This window comes from Lipotes vexillifer, unplaced genomic scaffold (assembly GCF_000442215.2).
Source record: "Lipotes vexillifer unplaced genomic scaffold, Lipotes_vexillifer_v1.1 scaffold505, whole genome shotgun sequence".
In the NCBI taxonomy this organism is placed as follows: domain Eukaryota; kingdom Metazoa; phylum Chordata; class Mammalia; order Artiodactyla; family Lipotidae; genus Lipotes; species Lipotes vexillifer.
Genome location: NW_006785581.1, coordinates 1,063,929 through 1,078,686, shown reverse-complemented (window position 1 = coordinate 1,078,686; position 14,758 = coordinate 1,063,929). Strand labels below are relative to the sequence as shown.

The 14,758-nt window shown below is 53.5% G+C and overlaps 1 protein-coding gene across 2 annotated transcripts in view; it reads right to left on the bottom strand.

The window, feature by feature from the left end:
* NAV2 (neuron navigator 2) overlaps positions 1-14,758 on the bottom strand; it is a 412,453-nt gene that overhangs the window by 2,821 nt on the left and 394,874 nt on the right. For both annotated transcript variants that reach the window (XM_007457623.1, XM_007457622.1), the window contains 6 exons: positions 12,231-12,466; positions 9,763-9,917; positions 9,491-9,562; positions 7,739-7,935; positions 6,702-6,820; positions 13-216 (listed from right to left, as the gene is read on the bottom strand). In XM_007457623.1, coding sequence (XP_007457685.1) covers positions 13-216; positions 6,702-6,820; positions 7,739-7,935; positions 9,491-9,562; positions 9,763-9,917; positions 12,231-12,466 — 983 coding nt within the window. The remainder of the gene's footprint in view (positions 1-12; positions 217-6,701; positions 6,821-7,738; positions 7,936-9,490; positions 9,563-9,762; positions 9,918-12,230; positions 12,467-14,758) is intronic.

Genomic DNA, 14,758 nt, shown 5'->3' with positions numbered 1-14,758 from the left:
CCGAGAACTCACCAGCGGGTCTCCGTCAGCGTCACTGGGGGGCATCTGCTTGCTGGTTGACCCCTCCCGAGGCATGGAGTAGCCGTCGAAGCCGACATCCTCGGGCCGGAGCTGCAGGAGGGGAGGCCACTCGTGCTGCTGAGGGCTGGCTGCCCAAGGATAGGTGTCCATCACCCACTTGGCGGGGTCCTCCCAGGGGGCCCGCCTTCCATACAGCTGGAAACAGACAAAGAAGGAACAGTTAGGAAGTGGTCCGAGACCTCTTCTGCAGGCCTGGTTTTGCAACTTTCTGAAAAACTCTCCAAGCCCAGCATTATGCTTCCCTTGATGGAGTAATTCCACTTCCAGAGGAAATCCTAAGGAAATCATCCAAGGCACGGACACCTTGATGTGCTAAGACCAAAGGCAGCATGACCTAGGGAGTAAAAGCACTGGCTTTGGAGTCAGCCTGGCCTGGGTTCACACCTCAGCTCTGCCACTGACGCACTGCGTCGCCCTAAACTCTAAGCCTCGCTGATCCAACTTGAAAAACAACTCTCCGATTTGAAGTGTTTGCCAGTTTCCACGATATGAATACTCCCACCGTGGCCAATCAATTACCAACACGATGTCACTGAATGTGGAGCTGGAAAAAGGTGCTGCCATCCCACTGAGTACCCCCCGCCCCTCCACGGCACACAGATGGGATGCTGGGTATCAGCAGCCCAGGCAGAGGTCACCAATGGCTCTGGCTCGATAAAGCCCCATTTCTTAAAGTGAGGCTGACTCTCAAAGAGCCCCCGTGTAGAGGCGCTTTCAGAACAGCAAACTGTTAAAGGCGTTCCATGTGGGTACTGGGATTGTAAGTGCTTCCCCTCCCTCATGTGTTTCTCAAAATTGCCCAGAACGACCAATTTGCTCTTAAAGCGGAATTATCACATAATTTTGTAAGACCAGTACCATGCCTCCAAGCTCCTTCCCTTAAGCCTGAAATACCGAATAATACAATGATTTTGGTGACTTCTTCCGGCAATTTCAAGAAATACATACACTCTTCAAAGAACAAAAACCTAGGCTGCACCACTTCCCAAGGCGAGGCTCTGCATCTCACGTGGCCGGGTGCCTTCTCTGTATCCTTCCCCTTTAACACCACCCCTGCCGCCACACCTTACAGCTCCCTGCGTGCCAGGGATTACGAGAAGCGCTTGACAAATATCTTGTTTAACCACCATGTGGTTCCAAGAGGAAGCATCACTACCCAAGTTTCCCAGACAAGGAGCCAGGCCCAGGGACGAGGGAAGGCAGAACTGGAATCCAAGTCTGCCCGAGTCCGTGGACCACTTAAGTCTGAGCAGATGTGGCAGGACTGGCTCAGAGCCAGGCCAAGATGTGCCCACCCAGGAGAGTGCCACCTGTGGCTCTGGAAGGGCACCCCCTCCGTAGGGCACCACAGGGGTACAAAGACCAAAGCCCTCTGAACCACAACGGCTGCAGGGGGGGACTCTAGAGTGGAATTACATCTGGACCGCAGCCTGTCTGTCCGTCTGCCTGTGCCCTCTGTCCTCCCAGAACTCTTACAGTTGAGAGGGGAGGGAGGGGGATGTGGGGACAGAAGGCTGACAGTACAGGACAGCTGAACTCTGACTGATAAAATCACGTCTTTCCCAGTTCACAGGCTGCCTCAGCTGGAAGGAACTGGGGTCCCAGCAGTCTCATCTACCGGATGGAGAACTTACGGCTTAAAGAGAAGAGCCAGTTGCGAAAGGTTTCAGAGCAGCGCTGGATTCGAACCCAGGACCCTGGCATCCTTGTCTGGGCCTTTCCCTCCTCCACCCCTCCTGACAGACTCCACTCGGAGCCACTCGGCATCGGCAAGAGCCACATGACTCAGCCAAAACCGGAGCAGGGACATGCAGGCCAGGCTGTCCACCCGACAAGGACACCTCACCTGGGCTGGGCTTGCTGTCCCTCCGCTGTCTCACGATTGCCTAAGCCCCATCCGATTGTCTCAGGGAAGTGCCTGCCCTGCCCACAATGCAGACAGGCCCGCCACCTCCCTCCATCCATGGTCTCCTCTTCCACTCGAGATACACAGCCTTCTACGAGCTCAGCGCTTTCAGACACCAGCGCCCTTCCTGTCTAGTGCTCCAGTCCCATCTACTGCGAAACCTTCCTTAACCTAGGGCAGCGGTGACTCCCAGGCCTGAGAGCTCAGTCTGGCATTGGAAAGGCGACTCACGGTCCGAGCAGGAAGTGATCATGTGAAGGTTCGTGTGCGCATGGGTACGAGCCAGGGAGGAAGGGAACACAAAGCGCTTGGGGATATTTAGACCTGAAAAAGCCTGTTGCACATGAAAAACATTCCTGCAACTTGTAGAAGCGTCTCCCTCCAAGGGCTTTCCCTACAGCACTCAGCTGACTTTCCCAAGCCAGATTTCACATGTGTGAGGCTGAACCAAACGTCGTTTCTGGCAGCTACTGCTTCTGTCTCCATCCTCCAGCCTGGAAGAGAAGATGCTCAGGGCTGCAGAACAACAGAGCCTAGAATCCCGAGCTCATCAAGTTCCTAGAGGGTCTGGCCCCGTGGCTTTTAAAATTTTGCTCTGTTCCCCTGACCCCACTATGAGTGGTCTGAGGAACTTTGGTGCTCCACAGAGCCAGCCTGAAAAAACTCTTCTAGTCCACACTTTTCAGATTACAGTTGGGAAACCCGAGGCTTAGCAGTGGGGGGTTTGCCCAGAGTCTCAGAGCAGGTTGGGCCATGTGATCAATGGCTCCCCACTCTCCCCTTTCCACCAGGGGGATAGGGGTCTTTTGAGTGACTCTGCAGGCTTTAGACACTTTGGCAAGTGTTTACAATGAAAATTCCAAAGGGGAACAGGGCTGAGGGCTAAGTCATAAGACAAATGCACATCTGGGCATATCTAACGTCATCTGCAAGAACAAAGAATAGTTTTACAAGCCTCCCCACTTGCCACTGGACATGTCTAAGTCCAGGTGATGAATGGCTGGGTAAGTACCGTGGCAAGCAAAGGATGTGTCGTAACGCTCCTTGGTCCCCCTGCAGAGCCCTAAGGCAGCTCTGGGAAACAGCAGACGGTTGTACAGACAGACAGACAGGATATTCACTTTCCCCAAGGCAGGAAGAGGGAGCCAAGACACTGGAAACTGAAAACTTGGCCACTGGGCACCTTCTCACTCTCTGGGATGCATATGTTTCTCACACACGAAGGCATCAAGATACACATTCTGGAAGAGCCTACAAGCAGTTGCGCGCGCGAACACACACACACACACACACACACACGCGCGCACACACACACACTACTGGGAAAAGACTCAGGAGCCAAAACTTGCCATGATACCTGGTATCCACTAGGGGGCGATGCCACATCTCCTCCAGGCAAGGCTGTGCCTGTTGGAGGGGCTGACCGGAAGCCCCTGGTGAGACCTGTCGGCAGCAGGGTCTCTGTGCTGCCAACCACCACCGGCAGCCCCGCCAGAGCCCAATGTGGGGACTCCACCTCTTCTTAGCTTATGACCTTGGCCAAGGGCTTACCTGCTTTAAACCACAGTGTGCTCACCTCATGGCCACGCCACTCCTCGCAGAGTCAGGGCGGAGTAAATGGCCTGCACAGCGCCCAGCACACAGTGAGCACGGGACTCAAGGTAACACGAAGGAGAGTGAGGAATTTTAAACTTTTCATTTTGAATAGAAGGGTCTTTTTGTCAAATGAAATCTTATGCAGAACGTCACGCTATGAAACACAATACTTGGCTCCCTGAGCCATCTGAGGGCTCTGGGTGGAGTAACAGGGGTCTCAGGACAGCCTGAAAAATCACGGAAGTAACCGAGGAGTCAGCTATGGGCTACGACGCTGGCTCAATCCACACCCCGCCTAGTGAACTGGGGAAGGGTCAAAAACTGTGAGCCTCGGTGTCCTCGTCTATAAGGTGCATGTTGGGCGCTGAGAACTAAACGGAATCATGCCTGTCAGGCCCCTGGCACAGTGCCTGGTAGGTAGCAGCCTCTCAATAAATGTCATCAAAGTTTCCTTCAAAACTACAGACATGAAGAACACTCCAGGGCTCCTCATGAATCTGCAGATTCCATGGGGTCTCCCAGGCTGCAGGATGGGATGAAGCCACAGGTTTGGGACAGGAGGGCTCACTTTTGAGCAACTTGGTATAATGCTAACTCTGGCTGCCTCCCCTGGTTGTTTCCATGTTCTTGAAAGACTGTCCTTCAAAAGACCTCAACAGCACAGGGAAGTGATGACTTTTCTTGCCTCACTGTGAACTGGTGAGTCTCCTGAGACAGTGACATAGTTTCTGTTCCTTGTCCTAAATGGGCTGTCCCACAGCCACCCCCAAGTCCTTTCACCTACAGCCTCCTTGCTCTTGGTGGGAAAGAGACCCCTGAAGATCAAATCCATCAGCAACCTCTCCAGGACGGGTGGGGAAGATCAGACCTGACTTTCATAGCCATGCCCACAAGGTCTTCTTTCAAGCTGAGGTCCAAGGAGCAGGGCCTTAGCACTGTCCATCCTTACCTAGGACCAACGAGGGGCCTCTGATGTGTAGCTGGAGGCTACAGCGAAGCCTACTCCTCCTGGATGGTGCCTACCTGGGCACCCACGTGCTTTATTCAACAGCACCCACGACTTTTTCCAAGCACACTCTAAGTCACTCCTGTCCTGCACCAGGAGACATATTTGGGCAAAGAAGCAAAGGGGAGAAGTGAGAGGCGAGGCAGAAATAGAAGGAAACAGTGCCCCTTCCTCCCCTGCAATTCCTGTGGCTTCTATCGAGCAGCGCGGGTTTCTACTGCAGTCCCCGGAAGCCCCTGATGGGAAGAGAGAGAGGCTTCTGGAATGAAACAGACTCCAAGAATCCAGTAGGCGGGGCATCCCAAGAAAACAGGAGTGACTGGGTGGCTGTTCGGGTTTGCGGTCCTAACAAATCCATTTGAGTAAAGACTAAATTATGGCTATTTTACCCAGTGAATTTTTCTACCTAAAGAGAGTCCACTGACAGATCTGAAATCGTTCATATTTTCTTTCAAAAGCCACATTCGACAAAATAGAAATGCTGCCATCAATGGGAGAAATAGCTGAAGGGCATTAAGAGGTACAAACTTCCAGCTGTGAAATAAATAAGTCATGGGGATGTAATGTACAGCATAGGGAATATAGTCAATAATATAGTAATAACTCTGTACGGTGACAGATGGTAACTAGACAGCACAGTATAATTTCGTAATGTACAAAAATATCAAATCACTATGTTGTATGCCTGAAACTAATATACTGTATGTCAATTATAATTTTAAAAAAATGCTGCCATCAATTAATGATCTTCAGACACTGGAAACTAAGGCCGGTCAAGGGATTGCCGAATTTCTTGCTACTCTCTGTCTTCACAATCACTTATATTTGAACACGGTGGCTTGAATACGCAGCCTACATGCCCCCGTTCAATGAAATACCAGTGACCAGAGGCGCAGCACCCTCCTTTTCAAGCCCTGGTTGTCCTGAATGTCTCCGAAGACCCTCAGGGCTGCTGCATGTTACAGATACAAAGCAGCTGAACGTTCGCCAGGCTCAGCTGAACGTACACAAATGACAAACCCTGACGGAAGCCATTAAGGTGTGCCGTCACACACGTGCATGTGGGTGTGCAATCCCTACGTGTACCGTCACACACATGCATGTGGGTGTGCACACACCCCTGCCCCGGGTCCTCCACCAGCATCACGTGTCTCCCACTGTCTGGTACTGAGGAAACACAGCCCTCAGAAACCCGGCTATTAAGCCGGTTCCTGGACTATTCAGCCGTGCGTGACGCCTGCTGATTACTCAGAGTGGTCCTGAAAGCCGACAACCTTCTCAGGCCACCTCCAGACTCAACGATAAAACTGTTACAATCTCCAACTTACTGCTAAGCTCCTAGGCCCCTGGGTTGAGTGAGAAGTGAAGAGAGGATTTGGGCTTTCCAGCTGCAGCAGGGCAGGAGGGACGGGCAGCCACGTGGGCCCAGGGTCGCCCGTGAGGGGTCCCGGCGTCCGGCAGCGAGGGCCATGGGGCTTAGGGCCAAGGACCGAGGCCTCCGGCAGCGAGGGCCATGGGGCTTAGGGCCAAGGACCGAGGCCTCCGGCAGCGAGGGCCATGGGGCTTAGGGCCAAGGACCGAGGCCTGGGTGCAAACCCCAGATTCTTCAAGCTTCACTTCCTCACCTTGGACAAGTCACTTATTCACTCGGAGCCATAATTCTCTCTTAAAAAATGGGGATAAAACCAAAAAATCTCTGCCTAACCCCAGGACAAATGCAGAGCTTGAAGCAAACAGCAGATGCTTTGCAAACTGTGAAGTGACATATTCCAGGTCTTGTGCACTCGCTATGCTGAGCACTTGAGGGCCACGATGTCACTGAACCCCGGCAATCACTCTTTGTGGCACGGTACTGTCGTTCTCTCTTCCATCGATGAGGGCACATGGCAGAGAGAGGCTGGATGACTTGCTTAGGGTCACATAGCTAACAGTGGCAGAGCCAGGATTTGCAGCCCAGTGTCTCTTACACTGCGCTGGACGGATGGCTTCACAGGTGAGGGGTGGTCACCTCACGTCAGTCAGATTTCTGAAGAGGGAGATAAAGACAACCCTTCCCATCACTAGAACAGTCCCTTGAACTTTGAGGAGGTCAGTGGGCAGTGTGCTTCTTACCTGGAGTCCTTCTCTGACGGCTTCCAGGAGATAGGGGATGATTGAGTAGTTCCACAGGTCGGTGAACCACACCCTGGAACCATCCACGTCGATGGGGCACGACAGGAAGAGCCGGGGGCCTGGGGACCACAGGGAACATCAGTCAGACTGAAACGGGGCGGGCAGGAGAAGCCAGCCCGGGCACCCCTCAAAGGAGGGACCCTGCATTTTCTGAGAGCGAGCAGAAATACCAACTGCCACGTGGTGGGCACAGAGCAGGATGCTTGGGCTCCCTAATGCCACGCTGGGACCACGCTCCTCTCGGGAATCACCCCAAAGCGAGGCGAGGCTTTATGCAGAAAGATGTTCATTGAGATATTATTAGTCCTAACCTTTGCAGGTGGAAGCACAGTAGATGTCCGAGAGAACAGAAACAGTTGAGGAAGTGACGGTGCACCCACATTGGATTATTTTGCAGAGCAATACAGAATGCTCATGAGACAATGTGAAGTGAAAATAAAAAGAACATACTGTATGTACACTATGACTGCAACTACATAAAACATGTATGGACGAGGACAGAAAAAATAAGCTCAAATTACAATGATTTCATCAGGATGGTAGGATGACCAGTGATCTTTTTTTTTTTTTCTCTGAAGCTTAAGCTTTAGGAATGTTAATAACATTACTTTATTTATAAAGCAATGCCAATCCCACAGGGTGGTTTCCACCTGGGGGAGCCTCGGGGTGGGGGACCCTCACTGACCCCATAGTTTCTGCACCAGCCTGGGGCTGGACACTTCTCTCTGCTGCTCATCAGCTCCAGAGCTCTGGGCAGGAGAGAAGGGCAGAGACAGCCCGGGATGTGGGTGCAGGGCGGCCCGGGGTCTGTCTAGGCTGTGCCTGTCCTTCTGTCCCCTTCTCTATCCATGTGGCCAGTGCAGCATCCAGCTACCAGGGCCCAGGGCCAGCCATCCCAGGAGGCCAGGGCCCCAGGAGCAGCAGTTCCCTCCCCTGCCAGCCCACCTCTCGGCACCCACCCGGCCTCCCCTCCCCACCTATGGTGACGTCCGAGGAGCTGTGAGCCTCCAGGAAGCGGTTGAGGTGATGCCAGACCTTGGGAATCCAGTCGATGACTTTCACCAGCTCCACGTTCCGTACCCGCCCACCGATCTCCGTCTCCATGAGCTTCCGCCTCAGGAACCGGCCCAGGAAACCCTTCACGGGCTCCGTGTGGTTGGCACAGAGCACCCACCTGGAAGAAGTCAGGAACACTTTTCCATGACAAGGTCTATGGCCAACCTCACGAACCAAAGCTCACTAGAGCTGGAAGGTGCCTATGTTAATACTCAAACTGGACTCTTCTGAACACTGCACATATATCAATTCACAACTCCTCACAGCAACCCTGTGCCATGGATATGATCGCCACCCATTTTACAGGTAGAAATTCTGAGGCACAGACAGGTTATGTAACTCGTTCAAGATCAAACAGCTAGTCAAGAGAAGAGCTAAGATTAGAACCAAGACAGTCCAACACCAGAGGCTGAGCTCTGACCACTGAGCTAACTGCCCCTCGTGCTTGTGACGGGTTCCGTGCTGAGCTGTGGGGCTGTAACAATGATCCAGGCACAGTCCCTGTTCCCCAGGAGCTCACAGTCTAGCGGAGGAGGCAGATAAGAGGAACGAGAGATGACGAAACCTGGGGAATCAAGGAAGGCTCCTCAGAGGAGGGGACATCTGAGCTGAGACCAAAGGAGATAAATGGAGCAGCCACACGAGGCAAGGTAGGAGCAGGGGTTGGGGCGGCGGTGGGTGCAGAGCATCTGCAAAGGCATGAGCAGCAGCGTGGGGTGTTCGGGGAAACTGCCAGAGGTTCAGTGTAACCAGAGTTTAGACTTGACCTGCCAACCTAAGGGGCCTGGATTTCATTCTGGAGGCAATGGGGAGCCATTGAAGGACTTCTTGCATGAGGACTTACAGTCAGATTTGAATTCTAGAATGTTCACTCCGGTTGCCACTGGCACAGAGGATGGCCTGCAGGGGGGCCAAGGGGCAGGCAGGCATACTGGTTAGAAAATGACTGCAACAGTGTGCTGGGAGATGACGTGGCGGTGACGGGGCATGCAGGAGCAGAAAGGTCTCGAGGGACATTCAAGAGAAAGCGTGGATAAGACTGGGACAGCCTGGATGCAGAGGTGACCCATGATCTCAGTGACCTGGCGGGGCTGGTATTTCTCTGATAACTGCAGTTCTGCTTTCAACAGGGATGCCAGCAGAATGGCCATGAAAATGAGCCGGGGCGGGGGTCTCACCCCAGGAGATGGCTGTTCATCCTTACCTAAGGCCCCGGGCAGGGGAGCAGTACATGGAGGCCACACAACCTAGCGTGGCAGAAGTCCCACAGCCCAGCAGTGGGGTAGCTCGGTACGGGGCTGGGGCCCAGGGCTCACAGCAGCTGGAGCTCGAAGGCCACAGACTCTGCTCCATGAAGACATTTGTAAGCAGGAGCTTTCACTGCTCACGTCCACTTGGGACAGACAGATGTGCCACTAGTGACGTGCAGGGTTGCATGACGACAGTCCCTGCCCTGCTGTCGCAGGACTTAGCATCAAAGAGATCTGGGTGCAAGTCAGCCCTGCCAGCGACTGGCTGTGTGACCTCATACAAACCACTTAATTCTCCCCATTTGTAAACTGCAAATGATAAATTTAACGACTTGAGGCTTTTGTGAGAATCAAATGAGTGAAGCTGGGAAAAATGCTCACAGTTCCTGGCATACAGCAGCTACTCAAAAAGTGACTCCTTACCTGAAGTTATGATGCAGCTGAAGGTTGGGAGTAGAAGAGGTAGCCTGGTTCATTGTGCCGATTATATAAGGGCTGCGGGGGAAACCAAGGGTAAGAGAGCTGCAGAAGGTGTCGTAGCGACCTGGGGCTTCTAAGGGCCTAGGTAGACGGCTGCTGGCTGCTGCCCCTCCCCCCACGCGGCCCCAGCCCCTCCCTGCCACGTGCGTGCAGCGCTCCTACTCCCTGTAGCACACGTCTCTCCCAGGGGCCATGAGGTCCAGAGCCGCCTTTACCATTTGTGGTCCTTGCAGTTGAGCAGCCCGTTGAAGATCTCGCCCAGGGAGCTGACATGATGCAGGTTGTCCAGGATGATGACCAGAGGCATGTCCACAGCGTTGTTCTCGCTGGCGCACTGGTCGGCGAGGTTGGACAGGTACTGGCGCAATTCCTGCGGAGGCCGGGCGGGAATGAGTGGGTGAACGCCCCCGGGAAGGCGCACGTACTCGGGGCCTTCCCCTGCCCCGGGCCGGCACTGGCACAGGGGCCCTTCATGAGGCCTCACGGTAACCGGTGCTGAGTGCCTGTCCGCTACAGGGCGTCTGCCTGGGCGCAGGGGGTGCAGGCAGGGGAGTGGTGAGGAAGGCCTGGGCCCTGGCTTCTGGAATTCACTAGGCAACAGAAAACCTGGGCAAGAGCAGGCACCATGGGGGTGCCCAGGCGTGGCGCTGTACCTGCTCCAGCACTCTTCAGAAGCGCTACTATTCCCTACTCTGCCAACCTCCCAGGAAGCTCCTGAGGGCAAGTGCCTCATACATCTCTCTACATCCACAGCACTGCCTGAGAGCCATCTACACAGAAGCCCTTGATGAATCAGCACCGCAAAGGACCCCCTTGCCCCCCGCCACATATGTCCTGCTGATTAGTGCTGGGGCAGACAGACAGTGAGTGGTGCAGGGGGGGTGGTCTCCATGCATGGGGGGCCTTGGAAGGTCTGCGTGAAAGGGGAACCTTTGGCCTTAACTGTGAAGAATGGGCAGGGCACTGACGGCTGGGGCAAGGGGAGCATCAGAAAAAGAAGAGAAAGAAGAATGTGCGATGGGGAAAGGCCAAAACGGTGAGCTAAGGGCCAGCCAGCGAACCCAGAACAACTTCCTGATGGTATTATCATCACCATGAAGATGGAGTGACCTTGCGCCAGGCACGGCTCTGGGACCTCACACATATGAACTTCTGTGCCCCACAATAACCCTCTGGGGTGGGCACTGTGACTGTCTCCATGTTACAGAGGAGGAAGCTGAGGCACCCCTCAGTCAGGTGAGCAGCCTGAGATGGCACAGAGGGTCGGCAGCAGGGCTGGATCTGGACTCAGTGTGGGCGCCTCCCCATGCCACTGTCCTGCACGCTGGCTTGGATGCTCGGGGGGTCATATCTCCTCTGCTTCTTAGACACACACACACACACACACACACACACACACACACACACACACGCCTCCCTTTTAAGTCAAAATGTGGCTTTTAGCAATAGAAGCAGCCCAATTTTTAAAGTTACTAGTTATCTTTCCTTTTAGCTCCTCTTCACTATGGGTTCTTGGCCTCTGGCACCTGACAAGGCCACAGATCCTGAGGTTCGGAGCCCTCTCTTCCTTATGCAGGCTTGCAGGGTATAGCTGGGGAGCTGTGCTCTGTACAACGGTGCCTAGCCAAGGGGAGTGAGTGGGGGTTGAATTCTAGCCTGGCTCGACCTCCAGCCACGTGCCTAGGATCCTTCTCTCGCTGGTCCCGGGAGAGGGCGCCTTCCCTGAGCTTATTCACAGAGGATCTTGGTACAGGGGCTCTGACCACTTCCCGTAGTCCTGCCCCTGTGTCCACGTCACTTGGAGAACTTGTGGTGCAAATTCCCAGCCCCACACAACCTACTGAAACAGATCATCTGGGAATGAGGTCTGGGAGCTGCATCTTCAAGGATGCCAGGTGATTCTTAAGGTGAAAGAGTCACTTCCAATTCACCTTTGACATCCTGGCCCCTTTGGCCAGTCAGACTGAATCACCCATCAACAACCACTGCATGGATAACGAGCAAGTTTGAGAAAACACCTCATAACCCTAGGCCGGGACTAGGTCAGGCTGTCCGAACGTTTCCACTGCTCCCTGTGAGGCAGGATCAAGCCTATTTGCTGGCTCTGGGGTCTAAGACATTGACTCGAGCTCCAGTCTACTGCTCAGTACTATGTGAGTGGCTTTAGGTACATGGTCATCTGCCTCGAGCCTCAGTTTCCTCATCTGTAAAATGGGATTGTGACAACTACTTCCTTGAAGGTCCTGCTGTGGGGCGTTCAGTTTGCTGCTCCCAGGGTAAGCAGTCTGCAAATGTGAGCTGTTGTTGTTCTTATTATTGTTGTTCCACAAAAGAAGGTTTTGTTCTGGAAAACCAAGAGAACCTAGTAGGCACGTGATGAATTTTTGGTAAACTGAAGTGGAAGCACCTGGGTTGACCTTAAAGAACTACCAGCACTGAGCATCGTGCCCAACTCACAGCGGGGAAGCAAGAAATGAACTACATCGACTTACACGTGGAACTTCTTGCTGGGAAGTTTTGGATCAAAGCCTTCCTTTCTGCTAGTTCCATCCTGACCTCCTTCCCCAGGCTTTTAGAACCATCAGAGGTGAGCATTGTAGGAAATGCTGCTTTGCCATCACGGGGGTGGTGGCATCACTAGTTCTCAAAGGGCTAAGCAGCAGCTTCTGAACGACCTCCTCACCTTGCTGGACTTGTGGTCCACATTGAAGGTGGCGATGACCCCGTCTGTCAGCTCCCGTCCCTCCCGGAGCACCAGGTACTCTGACAGCCGGTTGGCCAGGTAGGTCTTCCCAGTGCCGCTGGGCCCAGAGAGGATGATCCGCCGATGCTCCACCAGCAGGGAGACATAGCGCTGCAGGATGGGCTTGGGGATCAGGGACTCGAACACCAGCGAGTCCAGGCTGTTTTCCGCGAGCCCTGTGTTTGAGAAAGGAAGTGCTCGCAGCCCTGCAGAGAGGGTGGCTCTCTGTGCCTGCCCAACTGGAACTGCCAAAACGCAAGGCTATCCCTTTCCTGGGCAGCCCCGCCCACCCAGGGACACCGCAGGCTCCCTTCACCAGCACGATGTGCTCCGGCTCCTGGCTTGGCTGACTGCCCCCCACACAGATTCACCTTTAACATCTGGCTCCTCAGTCCTCATCCATCCTCTGCAGAATCCATAAGACTCTGAGCCCTACGTGTCTTTCCGGATTTACCATTACCGGTGGCATTGGCTTAAACCAAACGTGCATCCCCCGTGTCCACCCAGACCCTGGGGCTGCCTCTTCACCCTGTTTTTTCCTGCACGCCAGGTGCCGCTGCTGCCCACACTCAGATACACCATGAAGGTATCAACACTTTATCGTTAAAATGAGGAAAACCGCAAGGTGGGACCATTTGATTTGGGGATGTGAATACTGGCAGACCTAGGCTGAGCCTCTCCAACAACAAGAGGAAACATCTTTCCCCCTCCCCGCCTGGGACAACTTCATTACTCAGGGCTGTTGGCTTTACAAGAGCTGTTCTCTTCATATCATTCCCAAGAGAGGATCCAGCCAAGGTTACTTATCCAGAACCTAAGGCAATCCTATTAAAAAAGCACCTCGAAACCACTATATGTAGGCAAAAAAATAAACTGAAAGGCACTTATTCTGTTTTACAGTAGCATCTTCCATCCACATAATTAATTCACTGCAAACAGACCCCCCCCCGATGCATCTATACACTTGCTTCCAATCTTCCCCAACGAAAGACAGCACAGTGACTGTTCTAGAATCATCCTGACGAAGGATCCCAGATGAGATCTTCTGGGTACAGGCCTAAGACTTTCCTAGAACTGGTCTCAATAGAGCCTACATGGGCTCAAAGTCTGATGCAAAATATGGAGGATAGGGTCTCCTGTCTAAACTTAATAACAAACACGGGGCAGTGATTAAAACACACTGAAACCCCTCTCTTTGCATCTACATTGCTGTCTCAGTCTCTTGTCAAAACCCCCCTGGCAGTGACTACTTTGCAGATGAACTCACTTCAGAGCACACAAAGCCACAGCCCCTGTCCCGGTGCCACTGAAGTGAATCATCTGCAGCTCACGGATCTCTTTCAGCTCAAATCCTCGAGTGGTTTCAGTGCCTTGAAGGCATTAAGTGTCAAGCACCACAGGAAAACAGAAGAGTCAGGTATCGCTTAAAAATAAACCCGAGGGCTTCCCCGGTGGCGCAGTGGTTGAGAGTCCGCCTGCCGATGCAGGGGACACGGGTTCGTGCCCCGGTCCGGGAGGATCCTACCTGCCGCGGGGCAGCTGGGCCCGTGGGCCATGGCCGCTGAGCCTGCGCGTCCGGAGCCTGTGCTCCGCGACGGGAGGGGCCGCGGTGGTGAGAGGCCTGCGTACCGCAAAAAAAATAAAAAGAAAAAAAATAAACCCGAGCTGATCCCTAGAGATGCTAAAACAACTTGATGTGCTGACAGCAGCACCAGCTTAGGCTCCGTGGTGAGGTGGCCTGTTCGGGAAGCAGATAATCCTGTCACTGTTTCTACAGAGGTTTGCTCTGGTCTCAGCAACGGGTCACTCCTTTGACCCTTCAGCGCTTGCAGTGCTCACCTGCTCGCCAGCGTGGCTGAAACGCAATTTAAAGTCATGGTGTATCAGGCTTTCCCTAAACGGTTCTTGGAGTAGACAGTTGTTGTTAAAGTGTGCCTGGCAGCCCTCCCTCTTTCCCCTTGTAGTGGGACTCTTCCTTCTTGCAAGGAGTTCATTCCAGCTGGTCCAAGCAGGGCTGACCCAGCACCTTCACCCCGCAAAGGGGGTGAAGCCTCTCCCCGGTCACAACGACTGATTTGGTGATGAGCATTTGACCCACGGTGGGCCAGAATCACCCCTAAGAATTTCCTGTCACACTTGTCCAGAAAGACATTCTCTTTCTTCTAGGTTCCAAAGCTAGAAGGATGAATCTGGACCACTCATCAGCTATGTGCAGAAAGCTCAAAAAAAAAGCAAAGCCGAGGTAGGCCTGATCCTGATGGCACTGCTGGAGCACCTGGATCCAGCTGCGCTTGAAGCCTATACCTGGATCTTCCAGGTACCTGAGCCTGTATGTTTCCTTTTGGCTAAAGCTAGTTTTGAGTAGGTTTCTGTCACTTGCAGCCCAGGGCCACAATTATGGGATGCCAACAAGATAAGGCTATGTGCGAGGCTCAAACAGGAACATGCTACTGGTCACCAGGGGAGCA